General features: G+C 35.6%; 3 protein-coding genes across 5 annotated transcripts; all 3 read left to right on the top strand.

Annotated features, from left to right (window-relative positions):
• Positions 1 to 4,598: 4,598 nt before the first annotated feature.
• LOC107646450 (uncharacterized) lies at positions 4,599 to 9,667 on the top strand. 3 transcript variants are annotated; one of them, XM_021104100.2, is made up of 8 exons: positions 4,620 to 4,727; positions 4,937 to 4,980; positions 5,230 to 6,817; positions 7,003 to 7,091; positions 7,229 to 7,328; positions 7,416 to 7,487; positions 7,580 to 7,690; positions 9,116 to 9,667. In XM_021104100.2, the coding sequence occupies exons 3-8, from the start codon at positions 5,234 to 5,236 to the stop codon at positions 9,290 to 9,292; spliced, it is 2,133 nt and encodes a 710-aa protein (XP_020959759.1). In that variant the 5' UTR covers positions 4,620 to 4,727; positions 4,937 to 4,980; positions 5,230 to 5,233; the 3' UTR covers positions 9,293 to 9,667. The 3 variants fall into 3 exon arrangements, with proteins under 3 accessions (XP_016206118.1, XP_020959759.1, XP_020959758.1); XM_021104099.2 differs by having other exon boundaries at positions 7,223 to 7,328; XM_016350632.3 differs by lacking the exon at positions 4,937 to 4,980 and having other exon boundaries at positions 4,599 to 4,727; positions 7,223 to 7,328.
• Positions 9,668 to 11,368: 1,701 nt separating this feature from the next.
• LOC148554732 (protein FAR1-RELATED SEQUENCE 5-like) lies at positions 11,369 to 12,151 on the top strand. The gene is made up of 2 exons (XM_088490461.1): positions 11,369 to 11,958; positions 12,046 to 12,151. The coding sequence occupies exons 1-2, from the start codon at positions 11,369 to 11,371 to the stop codon at positions 12,149 to 12,151; spliced, it is 696 nt and encodes a 231-aa protein (XP_088346587.1).
• Positions 12,152 to 12,175: 24 nt separating this feature from the next.
• On the top strand, positions 12,176 to 13,738 carry LOC148554731 (protein FAR1-RELATED SEQUENCE 5-like). Its single transcript, XM_088490460.1, has 4 exons — positions 12,176 to 12,446; positions 12,571 to 12,908; positions 13,254 to 13,532; positions 13,625 to 13,738. The coding sequence occupies exons 1-4, from the start codon at positions 12,176 to 12,178 to the stop codon at positions 13,736 to 13,738; spliced, it is 1,002 nt and encodes a 333-aa protein (XP_088346586.1).
• Positions 13,739 to 18,470: the final 4,732 nt, after the last annotated feature.

Genomic DNA, 18,470 nt, shown 5'->3' with positions numbered 1-18,470 from the left:
CGAGGTAGGGGCGATATTAATGCAAAAAATATATTTTTATGATTTTCGTAAGTCTTATAGATTGAACTGAGTAGTTTTGGGTACGTGTGATTATTTATCTGATTGAATTATTGATTGATTGAGGAGGCTGGATATTCTGATTGTCTTATCGATTATGTTGAGTTGGCTGCTATTGGAATGATTGCTGGATAATTCTGTATTAGCTGTAGAACTGGTTAATTGAGTTTGGATTAAGAATTTAATGAAAGGTTGGGATGCTTGCCTTGCTTGATTGGTTTATGAATTGATTAAGAATGTTTAGTTGGATCTTATGCTTGGTTTGAAGTTATTATGATGATGGTTAGATTGTGGCTATTTTCTGAATATTGAGACTGATTGTTTGCTAGAAGTTTGGGTTAAATTGGTGAGGTTACTTTGATTTAAAATTTGATGGATTAAGAACTCTGTTGTTCAATTGTTGTTGAGAACATGGTCAATGAGTGTTGTGATTGATGAAACTCGTAAGGGTGATAAAGCCCAAGCTTTAGGAGAGGTGTTATCGAAATTTTTATAAATTTGGATTAAACTGAATAATAAAAAAAATAAAATTGGTTGTTACCCCCTAAAGTCTAGAGACTTTGCTATGGAGTTTAATTTAATAAATCTTAATTCAAGGTGATTTAAGTGAAATTGAATAATAAGTTTGACTCATTTGACTTGGGTTGATTTAGAAAAAGATTTATGCTTTGGTCCTTGAGGAAAAGTTCTGAAAGTTTTTAATGGTTTTCAAAAAGTAATTGAAGTTAAAAGTTTAAAGTTGAAATGGTTATTGAAGTTAGTTCGAGGTTTTTGGTTAAAGAAAAATGAGGGTTTAATTTGTTTTTCCAAAGAATGATTTCGGAAAAGGGCTATTTCTGAATACGTTAAGTTCTTGGTATGCTGTTAGTGAATTGTGTTTTGAAATGGAAACCGGAGTTATTTTCATAAATACAAGGGGCTTTATCTTGAAGTTATTTTTTGGAGAATTTTGACAAAGGAATCATGTTTTAAATTTGATTTCATATGAAAGGAATTATGTTTTGAAGTTAGTTTCATAAAGAAAAGATATTTGAACGTGATTGGCAAGGGTGGTGGTTAAATCTCACTTGCGTGTTGAAAAGTGTGACATGGCACGTAATCCCTCTAATGGTGACTGGGCTAATAATTCTTCTAATAGTAACAGAGCACGTAATCCTTCTAATGGTGATAGGGCACATAATCTCTCTATTGGTGACAGGGCACGTAATCCCTCTAACGGTGACAAGACACATAATCCCTCTAATGGTAACATGGCACTCTCCCTCTAATGGTCAACTGATGTGTTGAGATTTTAGTGCACAAAAGAGAGACAATATTTGGGTTAGCTACGGACATGTCGGATTTGGCTCTATAGGATAGACATGCATCATGTTGCATTTGTTTGCTTTGTTTGGGTGTGCTTAAGTGTTTTGGTTTGCCTATCTGATGAATTATGTTTAACTAGTAACTATGATACTTGCTGTAACTGTTCTTTAAATGTGTTTGCCATGTATTTGTTTGTGCTTGTGATTGATTTCTGTTTTGAGTATTTGGTGGTGAATTGATGATAGCGGTGATGGATTTTGTTGGGCCGGATGCCGAGATAGGTTTGTCTTTGGGCCGGAGGCCATGATTGGTTGGATCAGTGGTAAGTTTTGGTTCAAATGGTTTCTTAGTAAGTGGAAAAATGTATGAAATGTTATTTTGCGTAAAATTTTTATAAGAATAATATGAGTTTTATATTTGAATAATGAACTGATGATCACTGCGTTTGAAATTAGTTTTATTTAAAATATCTTCTTATGACAATTCTTAAAAACTCCTCTACTGAGAACCAGCGAGGACGATGTTCTCACCCCCTACAGACTTCTCTTTTCAGGACGGACGAGGAAACTTGCGGAGTTTTTGCTAAGTTCTTAGATATGCTAATTCTGTATGCATACATATGTTATAGATTCTCCTCACCTATATTATTATATTCTTGTAAGAAGGATATGAGTCGTGACTGTAATGACATGTATGTATATAATAGTTGTAAGTTGCTTGAGTAAGAAGTTTTGTACATATGTATATGCTTGTTCGTTTTTCAAGAAAAAGTATTTTCCGTTTTTTTTTCAAAGAAGACAGCGATATGGTTTCAAGTCAAAGGCTCCTATTTTATTATTAAGTATATGAAGTCGTCATAATACTTCTCACTATGAGAGTGGTGCAATCGGAAACGTAACATTCTGATAGTAAGGGTGTTACATCGGTAGTACTAAACAGTCATCCTTATCAATATTTTTAGTCTTATAAGTCTTAATAATCCCAGTAAATCTCAATTCTCTCAACAAGTCTCCATAGTCTCAACAAGTCTCAATAGTATCAACCACAAACAAAATATACAAGTCAATCATAACAAGGACAATTAGTTCAAGTAATGCAAGTAGCAGATAGATGAATAAGTAGGCAAATCAAATAATTATGCATACCCAAACAATTACAAACGAATGCACATGATGTATGTCTGTTCTATTGGCCATGAGCTTACGTGTCGATTAAACTGCCAGAACCCGACACACCCGGTAGCTAACCCGGATATCGTCTTTCGATTGCACATCCCCAGGAAGAACATAAACAAAGGAAAGTGCCTTTCCAACTTCTCTTGGAGGAATTACGAAGGAGTCTGCCTTTTCACATCGAAGGAGTGTGTTTTTCCACCTTGCAACTAGAGAGAGATGTATGAGAATCAATACGAAGAAGAGCATCTTTTCACCTTCCCTTAACTCAGGGGGGTTAATACGAAGGAGTGTGTATTTCCACCTTTTCCACATCCACATCACAACAAGAGAGGAAATCATTCATCCTCAACTTGTCTATCCGTGAATGGGATGAAACCACCGTCCTCACAACATCAATCATAATCACATCATAAGAGAGGGAATTATTCACTTCAACTTGTCTATCACAGCAAGAGAGGGGATCCTTCATCCTCAACTTGCCTAATCGTGAGCAGGACAACGCCACCGTTCTCACCGTGGGCGAGACAAAACCACCATTTCCACAAGGACACTGCAATCACGAAAGTGGGATACCACCACCATCCTTGCCTGATGCCAGTGCCAAACCAATACGCAAGCGGGACGAAACTCACGACCTTGCCATAACAAGTATTTAGTTAACATCCATGAACAAGCGGGATAAGACCACCGACCTTGTCCGAAACAAATATCACATCAGTATTCAAGCGGGATAACACTCAGACCTTGCCACTTCAGTCATTTAGACCCAACTCTCTATTAAGTAATAAATTTTATTTTTTCGTGAACGGAATAACACCACCAACCTCACCGTGGGCCTTACAAAACCACCATCCTCGCATAGTAGTTCACGCTCTTAGCAAGCGAGATGATACCATCGTCCTTATTCAAAACAATTATCAAATCAACACGCAAGTGGGATAACACTCAAACCTTGTCACACAAGCGAGATTTAAAATTGGAAGTGAATTGTGTCCCTCGACTAATTTAAAACTAGTGATTTAAAATCGCATACGTATTAATAATAATAACAAAAAGATCAATTTTTATTTTTTTAAATTGGTCCAAATAAAATTATTAATTTTTTATTATTTTAAAAAATTATATTTTTATATTTACAAATTTTATTTTTAAATCGACTATTTAATTAATCAACAAGTAGAATAATATGAGTGCGTAATATTATAGTTAAATTATTAAATAATATACATATCTCAAATACGCTAATATTAAACATATTGTACCTATATCTCAAGTACTAGGTACCCGTTATATGCACAATTTTACAGTTGTGCTATATTCGAGTTGTGATGTATTCAATTTTTGTTAAATCAGAAGTATCCAGATAAATGTCTAATGTGCTTTAAGTCACTATATTCAAAATGCTTAAAATTGTATATATCAATAAATATTATGTATATTACAAATTTTAATAAATAATATATTTAATTTATGTAAATAAAAAATCCAATCTTAACCGTGTTTTTAATTTAATGACTAAGATTGTAAATTCCTATTTCTCACGATAAACATCTTTTTCATACGAGTCAATTCCTTATTGTACATATATAGTTAGAAGTTGACGTGGGGTAACGGCGTTAAAATAAAATAAAGTGGAATATTCACGTTGACTTTGGTGCTTATCTCTTTCACGGTCAATTACCCAATTCCTTATTGCGGTGTAGTTGCAACTTGCATACTTGCAATGTAACCAAACACAAAAAATGCCAGAAAACTGAAGTTAGTGTAGTAACCAAAACTCCAAAAGGTGAATGAGACAAAACATTGCTTAAATTTTTAAAAGAAAGTTTAGTGTCCCATCACCTGTTAAAGATAGAGCTAATTAAGTTAAGTTTTATTGGTATGTTGTTACAACAAACTTGGGGATTATTTCAGGCGTTGAAACCTCGCTGTCATGTTAATTAACGGCGTCAAGGAATTCACACGTATAGTTAGTTATATCTATATATAAACAAAGAGCAACGCAGGAATAGGAACAGGAATTAGAAAAGAATTAAAAGGAAAAGAAGACTAAAAAGAGAGTCTCCCCTAAAGTAAAGGAATATCTCAAACTTAAAAATTTTCCATTTCGCAACAACAAACAAGGAACGAACAGCGCTCAACTCCTTTGAGATCCTGTCTTGTCTGATCGCAACCCATTCCGCTGTTACCGTACGTTCTCTTTCCTCAACTAATGCATGTATTCCCCTTTTTTTTTTGGTGTTGTTATTAATTAATTAATTAATTAATCAATTAATTTCCTTTCTAAATCAATCTGTATGCATGTTAATGAATGATTCTGCAATTTGTCCCACTTAATATAATGAATCAACACTAATTGAGATGAATACTTCTTTTCATTTTTGTTTCAAAAATTTCAGGCTACTTGCTAACAATGCTCAAAATGACATAAACACTTCTTCTGGTAATGACATCATGATGTTTATAATTACATTTTTTTTTTGAAATTCAGTGCAGCTAATTTGATGTGAATTCAATATTTGAGAGTCGTTACATGATAATTTAGTCAAACCTATCAAATTATTTATCGACTCTCACAGCTATATCGACTTCTACATGAAGTTAACTTGAGTTTCCATATTTTTTTTATTGTGTTTTTCATGTAATTTGCATCTTGGAGGTGGTGGAATTTCTTAATTATTGTATCATGCAGTGTTATGGGGCGGGAAGTTGCAGGCGTACATATGGTAGGCAAGAAGCCGAATGGTTTGGAAGCTTCAGATGGAAATTTAAGTGATAACAGTAGTGTGAAGGTTTCTCCCAATATTGCAGCAATGGATCATGAGAAAAATGAATCTTACGAATCTCTTTCATTTAGTGAGAAGAAGAAGCTTTTCGCTGCTAAAGCCACTATGTTAAGAACTGAATCTTTCAAGGAGAAGAACGAGAAGTTCGACGACAATAATAAAGCAGCATTTCATGAGAAGAAGGAATTTTTCAAAGCTAAAGCGACTATGGCAAGGACTGAATCCTTCAAGGAGAAGAACGAGAGATTCGATGACAATAATAAAGCAGCATTCCATGAAAAGAAGGATTTTTTCAATGCTAAAATCGCTAATTCAAAATCGTTGTCGCCTAAAGAAAAAGACGAGAAATTTGAAGCGCCAAAGAGTGGAGATGATAACAAATCAGCGTTTTCTGAGAAGAAAGATGTTTTTAATGCCAAGATTATTGCTACTACTGAATCGCCCAAAGTGAAGAATGAAAAATCCGAAGTACAAAAGATGGGAGATGATAATAAATCAGCATTTTATGAGAAGAAAGAATTTTTCAATGCTAAAACTGCTACCTCAAAAACCGAATCGCCAAAAGAGAAGAACGAAAAATTTGAAGTGCAGAAGACGGGGGAAGATGATAACAACCCAGCATTTCACGAGAAGAAAGATTTTTTCAATGCTAAAATCTCTACTTTAAAGACGGAATCGCCTAAAGAAAAGAACGAGAAATCCGAAGTGAAGAAGATAGTCGATGATGATAACGCAACAGCATTTCATGAGAAGAAAGATTTTTTCAATGCTAAAATCGCTACTGTAAAGACGGAATCGCCCAAAGAGAAGAACGAGAAATCCGAAGTGAAGAAGATAGTCGATGATGATAATGCAACAGCATTTCATGAGAAAAAAGATTTTTTCAATGCTAAAATGGCTACCGTAAAGACTGAATCACCTAAAGAAAAGAACGAGAAATCCGAAGCGAAGAAGATAGTCGATGATGATAACGCAACAGCATTCCATGAGAAGAAAGATTTTTTCAATGCTAAAATCGCTACTGTAAAGACTGAATCGCCTAAAGAAAAGAACGAGAAAACCGAAGTAAAGAAGATAGTTGATGATGATAATGCAGCTGCAATTCTTGAGAAGAAAGATTTTTTCAATGCTCAAATCACTAACTTGAAGACCGAATCTCCGAAAGATAAAATTGAGAAACCTGAGGTACAAAAAACCGGTGATGATAACAACATTGCAGCATTTCATGAGCAGAAGGATTTTTCCAATGTTAAAGTTGCTAACTTAAAGATTGAATCACCCAGAGACAAGAGCCAGAAATCTGAAATACAGAAACAGATAAGTTCTTCTGTTCCACAACCATCTGAGCAAACCACTGAAAGGCATGTCACACATACACAAACTATTGACTTGTCGCCAAATGGACACCACTTGTCGCCAAAAGCTAACGATTTAAACTTCTTGTCCCCAAAAATTTCTATTATAGACTCACCTAATTCATCAAAAAATTCACAGGTATTATTTCATTTCTTTCAATAAAGAATTTCATGTGATTTGAAAACTGATTTAATTATGCAAAATGGACCATAAATATTTGTGTGCTTAAAAAATTATAATATTAGAGAACATTACATGATAAGTATACTGAGACTAATATATCCGGAAACATTTCCCCATTTGTTGTGTCTTTTGGTTTTCAGCCAAACTCACCTTTTTCATCAAAGAAGGCATTTCTACGTGATGGAAAGAAACACCGTGATGATGAGGATAGTTCATCTTCTACATCACCGTATCCTTAAAATTATGAACAATTTTCTTTTCATGGTTATTTTTTAAATGATAAGAGGAATTTTAGGTATATTAATGGATTTGAATCAGAAAAGCTACCTCATGATTTGTTCTTTAACTAAGCATAATTAGTAACAGTGTGAAATCTACCGGATCTATGCGCACATTTAGATCAAAGGTAACCGTAGGCACAGCCCCTACATTTAAATGCCCAGAGCGTGCAGAGAAACGGAGGGAGGTAATGTCTTGCTTAACAATTAATCTCACTCTAATTACGTGATCTGTGTTCTTAATTAATCATCATGTGTTTGATTTATGCGCCCAGTTTTATCAGAAGTTAGAGGAGAGACAACGAGCTCGTGAAGAAGAAAGAAAGCAGTACGAGGCAAGGAAAAAGGCAAGTTATTCATTTAATTTGGGTCACTTAATTAATCCACAGTTAACTTTGATGCTAATCTAATATCTAATTAATTAATATGATAATAATAGGAAGAGGAAGAGGCAGCTTTAAAGGAGTTGAGAAAGAAGTTGGTGATCAGAGCGAAACCAGTACCAAGCTTCTATTATGAGAACCCTCCCCCTAAGCGTGAACTTAAGAAGGTACTCTCTGTTTCACCATGCTTTCGTACAAATTTGTTTTTGGCAACATTAGGTGTTTTTGTATATTTTAAATGTTACAAATGTTTTTGAAAGATGTTTTTAAAATTAATTTATATTTATTAAAATAAAAAATTCAATATAATTTTATGAATTAAAAAATAATTAACTTTATTTTTAATTAATTATTAATGTTAAATTATATTTATGTTAAAATTCTTTTTTATTTTATATTTATTATAATTATTTTAAATTTTAAAATATTTTGTTAAATATATTATTATTATTTTTTATTAAAAATTATTTTTAATTTAATTTATCAAAATAAATATTATAATTTTTAAAAAAATAAATATTATCACTCTTATTTTGATAATACCACTTTATTTTTTATAGATTCATACACACATACAATACAAAAAAATCATTTGTGGAATGACATTATAAAAAATGTGAGTGACATGATCATTTTGGTTTAAAATATTATCGTTCAAAAGTCACAAGCTACGTACTTATAAAAAATAAGATTGCTACTCAAATAAAGTTGTTCTTTTAGGAGAATGATGGATGAAAATTATTAAATAATTTAACGTATTTAATTAAATTATTATTTAATAATTATCAATTATTATCTTTATATGCAATAAACAACTTGAATAATCAAAAAAAAGAAAAAGAAAATGCTAAAGCCTAAAAATTGAAAGGATCAGTATAATTTATTATGAAGAGTGTTAGAAGACAAGTAGATTTTGTGATTTGTAACCATTAATTAGTTATTATTAATGTTTTTAATATATGAGATATAGGATTACTCACTTTTCTTTTGGTGGTTAAGGATTAAATTTTAATAAAAGTGTTGGTCACCTAAATTTTTTTTATTTATTTTTTATTAACAATAAAATATAGACTAAAAATATAAAATTATGCTACATATACACTAAAATCAGTCACCAAAGTTAGCTATTAGTATAAAATACATACTGGAATACAAATACACGTTGAAAATAAATTAAATCACATATATATATTTATACACAAATACATTGATAATTGATTTTATTGGCTGATTTTAGTGTACAAATAACATTTTTGAAAAATATATTATTAGACTAAATAAAAAATACAAAAATGATGACTAAAGATATTAGTAAAAAAAATAAAGAAAAATGTTATTTGTACACCAAAATTAACCACTAAAATCAGCTACCAATGTACTTGTGTATAAATACATGTATGATTTAATTTATTTTCAATTTGTATTTGTATTCCAACATATATTTTATACCGGTGGCTGACTTTAGTGGCTAATTTTGATGTATGGTGGCTAATTTTGATGTACACGTGCGTGACTCAAAAATAAATTCGGTTAGACTTTGAACTTTTGTCGCCAAAACATCTCTTTAATTCCTTTGGTTTGATGCATGGCAGTCACCCCTGACTCGGCCAAAGTCACCAAACCTGACCAAAGTGTCAAGGAGACGGAGCTGCGGTGATGCTTTAACTGCACATCCAGAAATTTGTTCACGTGCAACGCGTAGCATTGGTAGTAAGAGACCCATCACCAGACACAACAGCAATGACGCTGCTTCCAAAATTAACTACTAATTAAGCTCGACACATTATGGGTTCCACAAATTCATACACAGATGGGGAGAGATTCTCTGACGTTCTTCGTTTTTGAAGTGCATATGATGTTTTGTAAGTAAAAAATTTGGATAAATCACGTTATCTGAATCCATATGAAATATGTTCCCATTTTGTAGGATGTGATGTCCATTGTGTCTATTCCATTAAGATTAAGTGATACTAGATGTATCTTTGTTTGTAACATGGGTTTGTATTTATTTATTCTTTCAATCATTAATGTGGTTCTGTGGACACTTGTTTTGTCCCAAAAATGAAACCAGCAACATTCAAAGTCCTAAGCAAGTTGGTTTTTGCTGCAAGTTTTAAAATATGGAATGGGTTGAGTTTTCGCCATTTTTTTATTTTATTATATTTGAATTAGGAAAAGTATAGGTGAACAATAATTTTAGTGAATAATATGAATAATGGGGTTACAAATATAAATTACTCATAAATTTAATTAATGATGTAATTAATTTAATTATAATAATAATCATTTTTCAAAATTTTAAAAATCAGATTTTTGAGTAGGGAACAGTTACACGTTTTCTATCATCTCACACCATATCTCTTCCCTCTCTCGGTGGATCTTCCCAACAACGAAGCCAGCCTTCCCCGCCCACCCATGACCGACGCTGCCTCCCCCTGTGCCAACGTCCGGCCAGCCCCCTCCCCCAGCGGAAAAATTTTTTTTTACCACACCCCACAACCCACGCACCGTGCAGCCTCCCGTAGGTCTCCGCGATCACGCACTGTGCAGCCCCTGCAGCCCAAGGCCTCCACCATTGCAGCCTCGTCGTCATCGACTGATCCGGTGTAATACACGGGAGAGTTGTGGCTCCCGTTTCATATGTACGTGACCTCTCACAGCCATTTTAATGGAGAACAATTCCGTTGAACCGAGTTATCTCACGTCAGATTCTTTCACCGGCGACATTACCACGCATTCAATCGACAACCTGCTCAATTTGTTCAACGGAGAAAGTGAACAGTTGGACAAGGTAAACAATGTATCTTGTTTCTTTCAGACGTATGTTTATTTTCATATAAATTAGATGGTTATTAAAAGATCAACACTCTTAATTCATGATGATATTTTGTTACAAAAGAAACAATTTGGATGGTGTTCTTGTCCGTCCATGTAGTAATTAGTTAAAGTGTAATATATAAGTGGATGATCCCGTAAAAAAATTAGTTTCAATTTTTCTACTTAAAAAGAAAAAAGAATTACATTTTTAGAATGGTGGAATGTCATTATACAATGTACTGGTTAGTTGTTACTACTTACTAGCTACAGATTGGGTTCTTATTAGGTTTTTATAACTAGTTACAATGAACCATGGTTCAAGTTCTAAAGAAGATGAAGATGGAAATTTATTTACTGGAGATGATAAATTGTTACATTACCTTTTTAATAGGTTATCCTGAGATGTTTTGAATATATGTATAGTGTTAAATGAGAAAATTTTGGCTATGGTTGCGACTAAAATGGTAAGAATCCCCATCTGTATGCTATCATACCATGCATGCACTAACAAATGTGGATAAATATGTAAGAAAATTATAGGAGCTAATAACGAGACTTTTCACATCATAGTAGAAGACTCTCTTTTAGTTTGTGTAGTGATATTTTATACGTGGTGGATTTATGCATTTTCTATATAAATAATTAATATAAAACTAACTGGTTAGGTGCCACTTTGTATGAGTATAGTCTCATTATTCTGATTTCGTTTAATTCATGTATATTAATAAATTTTAAGATCATATTTTTGGATATAGTATTAATAAAATCTATTTAGTTGATATTTTATTATAGTATCTATTTACGTTGTGTATGTTTGATTGTAGGTCATAGAATGTACGAAAATTACTGAGTTGGGATGTGATGACACGAAACTTGTTGATGAGGTTCGGACTCTATTTTATTGTTGTTTTTTCGTTAACCGCATGTTTGAATTGACCATTAATCGTCGTGTTCATCAAATGATTTCTATTTTGAACTGATTCGCAGTTATCGGATCATAGTTGCCTTGCTGAAGAAATTTTGACAGGATGACAAAGCAACCGATCAACCAATCTATCCATTGCAATCGGGAGGGTTTCCAGGGGTCTCGTGTCAAAGTACCCACACGAAAGAACACAATTGCAGCTGTGGAGTGCAGAGCAAGAATATATGCAAAGTTTGACAGGGAAAAGCATAATTGGGTCTTGTTGAAGGTTGAACTAAATCACTCGCACCCGTGTTCAACTAAGAAGGCAGTGCACTACCACAAGAACAGGGAGTTAACAATGCATGCGAAGTGCATCATTGAGGTTAATGATGAGGCGGGCATTCAACCTAACAAGACCTTTCTAGCCTTAGCCAATGAAGTTGGTGGGCCTTCGAACTTGGGCTTCTCAGAGAAGGACGTCAGGAATTACATTTCATCAAGACTCCGATCCACAAATGTCAACGCGGATGTCAAGGAGATGCTGAATTACTTCATGCGAATGAAGGAGTTAAATCCGAACTATTTTTACGCAGTGAATGTAGATGACGATTATAAGCTTATGAGTGCAGTTTGGGTGGATGCAAGGTGTAAGGCGTCTTATGAATACTATGGAGACGTGGTCTCATTTGATACCACATATAGCACGAACCGGTAAAATGTATTTACATTCACGTTGTTTACTTATTTTATTATTTTTTATTAGTTTGATGTTTCTAAATATGGTTGTTCTTCCTTTAGGCATGGATTGCCGTTCGCTGCTTTCATTGGTGTGAACCACCATGGTAAGTCTACTTTGCTAGGCTGCGCTCTGTTAGGCAGCGAGGAAATCCCGAGTTTTGAGTAGGTGTTTACACAATGGCTGAAGTGCATGAGAATTGCACGGAAGGGCATCATCACAGACCAATGCAAGTCTATGTTTGGTGCAATTAAAAAGGTCCTGCCCAATACACGACACCGTTGGTGCATATGGCATATAACAAAAAAGATACAAAACAAGCTTGGAGGTTATGCTAGGTTCAAAGAGTTGAATGCTGAGTTGAATCACATTATATGGAACTCTCAGTCGGTTGAGGATTTCGAGGATTATTGGGCTGAGTTCATTGATGAGTTCAACTTACATCACAATAGATGGCTATCAAGTTTGTGTCTTTTTAGTAAAATCATGTGCTGGAAGTGCTTAGATGTTGTTGTGTTCTTATATTTTGTTATGAAAATATGTTCTTATGTATGGTTTTGTTTTTGATGGGTTTGTTTGATTTTTAGATTTGTTTGAGGACCGACACATGTGGGTGCCGATCTTTTTCAAGGGTCAATTATGGGCTTCCATGAGGAGTACGCAGAGGAGTGAGGGTATGCATTCATTCTTTGGTGGATTCTTAAATTGCAAGACTAGTTTGGTCCAGTTCGTCCACGAGTTCGACAATGTGCTAGGAATGAAGGAGCAAAAGGAACTGGAGGATGATGCTGCAGACTCGAGAGGTCTAATCCCATGTTCAACTAGATCAGCCATCGAGAGACGATTTCAAAAAGAGTACACCAACGAGATGTTTAGGGATGTCCAAACAGAGTTTGGCAAGAAGGCTGATTGCACTATTCGTGCCGTGGATGAATAGGGTAACTCGGCTTGGGTAAAGGTGGAAGAGAAAATACTAGTCTATGAGACGACCTGGTATGTTACGTACGACGTCCATTTTGACCGTTTGACTCACGCGGTTCGATGTGATTGCAACTTGTTCGAGAGTGCAGGTATATTATGTTGCCACTGTCTTGTAGTACTTTCATCTTACAAAGTGAATGAGGTGCCTTCCTGCTATGTTCTACCTCGTTGGAGCAAGAACATAAAGCGCAAGCACACCTACATTAAGAGTAGCCACGATGTTAGACGTTCAGATGAAAGCCACAACATATTCAGAGGGTTATGTGCATATTTCTACAACGTTGCGTAGGAATTCGTGGATTGTGACGATGAAGCAGACATGTTGCATGATGCTCTGGAGGATGCAAGGGCCAAGCTAGTAGATTACCGTGCCAGGATGCGGAATAAGACCGTCGCTAATGCACACAATAGCATCGCCACAGACACTTCAACCGTGTTGGGCACAGAGGACATTCAGGCCCCATCAAAGGTAACCACAAAGGGTCGTCCAAAAGGTAAAAGGCTAGGATATGAGTTGAATAAATCAATCAGAAAATCCATGTTGAGAAAGCGGAAGAGTTTAGGCAAGGTATGTATAGGAATTAAATTTAAACTTCACCTTTACTACGGTTTTTATTATGTCGATAGTGACTTGGTTTTGATTGAGTTTGTTTATTTTAGGATAATCGTGTAGAATCTACTGCAGATCAAGATTCGGAGGCTTCCACACAGCAGATTGCTAAGCAAGGAGTTGGTGGATTCATGTTGCTGTTAAACTCTTTCGACAATACCTAGAGTGTTTAGGATACAGTATCCATTATGTTATATTAGAGGTCCCTTTTGTTAGGTCTTACAACTCAATATGTATCTTTCATGGTTATTTTCTTTATTTGGGTTGTCTATGGTAAAAAAATTATGAAACTGGTATTTCCATGGCCTTATCTTCATGCTACTCATGTGGCCGGCGTGTTTATATTTTTGTGGATGTGGTTTGACTGGTTGTAGAATAATTTTTGGATAAATACATGCCGTTTTAATATGTATTTTTACCTATAATATAATTGGGATTTTGTGTGCGTTTAATTACGAGTGGCATGGCTTGGATTTTCGATTTACTATGGTAATTGATGGTTATTTTTTTGGTGTTTGGATGGTTACTTCTTATAGGATTAGCATGGTGTCTGTGATTGTTTAAATGTAGTATAACATGGATATTCCATTATATGTTGTGATTCAACATGTGTGTGGATGGATACTCTTAATACCTGTGTTGTTCCTTACTATTAGCTTTTAGGCAGCCTTAACTACATGGAAGAAAATCAAATGATTTGCAAAAGAAATAAACCATATAAATGGATTTTGCCAAGATAATTTAGTAACTCTGTTGTAACAAAACTCCAACCCATAGATACAAAAAGAAGCTAAGAAGAATTGAGTGTATGGTTTGAAAACTAAGTACAACTATTGCATTCTCCTTTTCCGGGTCTTACTCACAGGTAATTCTCCCACTCTTTTCATCAATGTCCTTGTGCTTGGTGCTGTGAAGGGTGATTTAACGACCTTTTTCTTGTTTCTTTGACGGTTGCGGCGAACACGTCTGTCATTTTGCTCCAACAAAGGTCGCACCGGCTGAATTGATTCATTGTGTGCTCCCATGACAATATCTAACATCAGCTCACGTCTTATTGACAGAAGCATTTCCTATGTAGTGTTTAAAATATCAGTACGTTGTTTAATGTATCAAATTAACATGAAATGGTAAAAACAAAGTAAACAGAGACCGACCGGTTAACTTACATCATTCCATTCATCTATGTTACAATCTTCAGTCCATGTCTCCATGAATTTAATGGCATAGATACCACAGTCCCAATTACATAATCAAGTAAAAACGATGCCATCAATAAAATAGCAATGCTAAAGCCACTGGCGAATGATTCATTTATTGGGTTTGTTGCTTTGTACTACTTACCCGTTTGGTTGCATGGGCACTTTGGCATATGCACACATTGGGTCGTTTGGACTTCGGTCATATGTCGGAATGGCCACTTTAGCCATGTCTTCAATTAGCCGTCCCTGTAAATCACACAGCAATATCTCTTCAGCATATGTTTTATGTGGTTCATGTATTCATGAATAATGCTTAAGGGAGTGTTTGATCTTACCGCATATGAATCTAGTTTCTTCCGTGCATCGTCATGTGCCTCATCATGAAGACTATCGATTACCACAATCCTTTTTCTTGCCACGTCAAATACATATAGCCACCAGTGTCCTCTTGAACACATCAGAATAAATCACTGTGACAACAATATCCGCATGGTGTACCATGCAGGACAAATAGATCAAATCCTACACAAGTGAAACAATCATCCCCATCTACGGGCACCAATAGGAGATACATCTCCCGTCCCAATCATGATGAATTCTATTCAACAAGTACTACTCAACAATTTGGTCAGGAAAACACATGAAGAATTGTCCTACATATGCAACAAACGCCTAGCAAAGTATGCAGAATAATTGACACGAATAAATACATTCTCGTCTAAATATGGTGTATCATGCAACACGTAAAATACACCAATGACTCACCCATTTTCTTTTTGCTGCATCCACTTTGTTAAAGAATCTGATATCCTCTCCAAAGTTTGGACCCAAGCCCTCATGCACCGAAACTGGCCCGTTATAGAACGATTTGAGGTTGTGCTGTTGTATGACTGTTTCCTGTTGTCAGAGGATTAGTCAGCTATAAAGTGTCGACAATAATTTGCAAAAAAAGTATATAATTCATACCAATATTCCCGGACAGACACACTAGAAATCACAATTAAATCTTACGGACTGTGCATCATTGAATGTGTAACACATCCATTAAATGATCTGCGGTGCAAAATTAAAAATCATGATATAAAGTGTATGAAGAACGCAATGAGTGAAACTAAAACATGGAAATTAAGCACTTACATTGCTATTGACCCAACCACATGCTTTCAATGTACATAGATCCTTCCTCAACAGCTGAAGATATGGCCTACTTTCGTAGGTTGCCAACAGCTCCTCTTCGTTGAGGGAAGAGTTCAGAATCCAACCTCGGACCATGTCTTCCTTATCCTCTCCTAACTTGACATCCTTAAGACTTGGATGTACTACTGTGATAGGGGGTGTGGTCGGTGGCTTCTCCAGCTGTGTCAAGCCAAGCGAAAAGCTAGGCCTTCCAGGACTCGGGATCTAGCACCGTGACTTCTTCGGCATCACGGTCTTCAGAGGTTCCATATCTAATGGCTTGGTGTATCTCTTCTGTTCAACTTTTAACAATATCTCATCCACTTCTGGACACTGCACGAAGTTCAAGTCAAACTCTCTACATCGAAAGCAACAAAGTAAGACAACACAGTTAGCACTCGGATTGAAATCACACGTAAATCAAGATACCGCCAATAATATCTACAACAGATGTTAACTGATAGAGCTTACTTGTAAAAATCATATTCAGTGGCTTTCACAAGTGCTGTGGAAGGTGTAACTGGATCAACTTGCTGCGCATCTGACTGTTTGGCATCCTGATTTAGCTGCTCGCCAGTCAGGTTCGAGCTGTCATCAAATAAACGGTGCTTTGGTCGAACATCTGGCACGTGTTTGTTGTCGTCGGAGTCAGAAACAACTGCAAGTCTCTCCTTGCACCTCTGGGCAACACGTGCTATACTGCTGCCTTTACTGGATTTGGGTCTGACGACGGGCAGCTTTCTTTGGGTGCCTATCTTGCTTTCCTGGGTATGGAATATCCACCAAGTTATCAAGTTTTAGAAAGAAACAACTGTGTTATAAAGTCGCATACAAATTGACGACCACAATACAAAATTCAATTCGTAAAAAGGCTATGTTTTTTCCTATAACAACCTACATATCACTAGGTCAACATCCAAGCCAAATACAATTAGAGTTGAACATCGAATACGTCTAACACAACACAAAACCATATTCGACATCAAACCCCAACAACATTAACAGGAGATCAGAGTAATTAATTCATGAAGCCAATAGATATCTACAAGAAGATGAACTCACCCCTAGTGCCGCTGTATGGCTTCCAAGAAGTTTTGATTCAAATGGCCTTGATGGCATTTTAGCTGATTTCTTATGGTCCTCATTTGTAATAGATGCCTCCTTGCATTCCTGTGTACATTCAGCGAGAATTTCATATAACAACTTCAATGAGTTCGACATACAAGGACACTGATGTGAAACCTATAAAACATCCAAATGCTATAGGAGCATGCCTCCCGTTGTGCAATTAAAAATAAACACTTCAAATTATCATATGATCTAACCACCTATGACTTTAATGTCGCACGTACTTTACATTTCAACAGAGACATTACCTTCTGAACCGCTCTAGTCCTGCATTCTCTCTTTCCGCTCTTTTTTAGAGGTAGATTCTGCACCCTTCTTCCTGGTTTGAAATTTTGGCTCCTCACGGACTTTTGCCCTCTTTTTGATGGGACCTTAACATCAAAAGGTCAACTAAGGTTACGAAACAATCATCCGAAATCCCGTGCTAGAAAATTCTGACTATTTTAGTAGGATTATAATATAACAAAGAATATATCATCCATCTTAGTACCTCATCAATGACATTGGTTGCCTTTTTTTCAAGTTCTGATGCAGTCCATGCAGTCAATCTGGCTCTGGTTCTCGACAGCGCTCTAGTGGACCATGCCTTAGCCGCTGAAAGTACAAGAGCTGGATGAAAAGATTGAACGGTTAATTCGTTCAGCATAACCGCAAGTAGGCTAAATAAGTAATTGAACAATTAAATTTACCATCAGGGCAAACATGCAGCCACCACAAGTTTCAAGCTTTTTATTTTGGTGTGTTTCAATCGCTTTTCCCAGCCACTTGAATGTCTTCTGTGCCCAGTTAAATTTGCTGGGATTTGAGACATCCAAAATTGGAGGTATGTGCCATAGAAAAATGGTTTGTTGGCTGGTTGGACAGAGGAATATCTTTAAGACCACCAATATGAAGTACCTTCTAAAATTCATCCTATCCGCTTCTGTGTCCATAGGGCAGGTATAAACGAAGTCGCATAGCTGAGTGGTTGTCTTCTTTTTAAATTGCTCTTTGATTTCCCGGTGAGCCGGATTCTTTTTTTCTATTTTTGGAATGTCAACACCTACATTTCAGAGTGAAACAAGCAAATATAATAAATTTAACGATAGCTAAGAGCAAAACCCACCGAACCATATATGACAACAAATTCACAAGTAAAAATAAGGAGCTTACCACTGGAGGGTATCCTTAACGCCCTCCCTATTAACTCAGCATTAACTCGGATGTTCCCGACATCCACTATAAGTGTGTCTGTCTCCACATCATAAGCCCTGGCCAGTTGAATCATTATCTTCTGCTTCACTGCCCAGTGAGGAATCTTCTTGACAAAGCCAAACCCAATAGCGTCAATCTCAGCTAGCTTCGCATCGGCATTAATTTCTTGCAAGTGGGTAATCATCCTGTTGATGTAGCA

The sequence above is a fragment of the Arachis ipaensis genome, chromosome B6 (genome assembly GCF_059453495.1).
Source record: "Arachis ipaensis isolate K30076 ecotype BB chromosome B6, ASM5945349v1, whole genome shotgun sequence".
Classification (NCBI taxonomy): Eukaryota; Viridiplantae; Streptophyta; class Magnoliopsida; order Fabales; family Fabaceae; genus Arachis; species Arachis ipaensis.
Note: the sequence above shows the minus strand (reverse complement) of the source record. Positions and strands in the feature narration are given on the sequence as shown.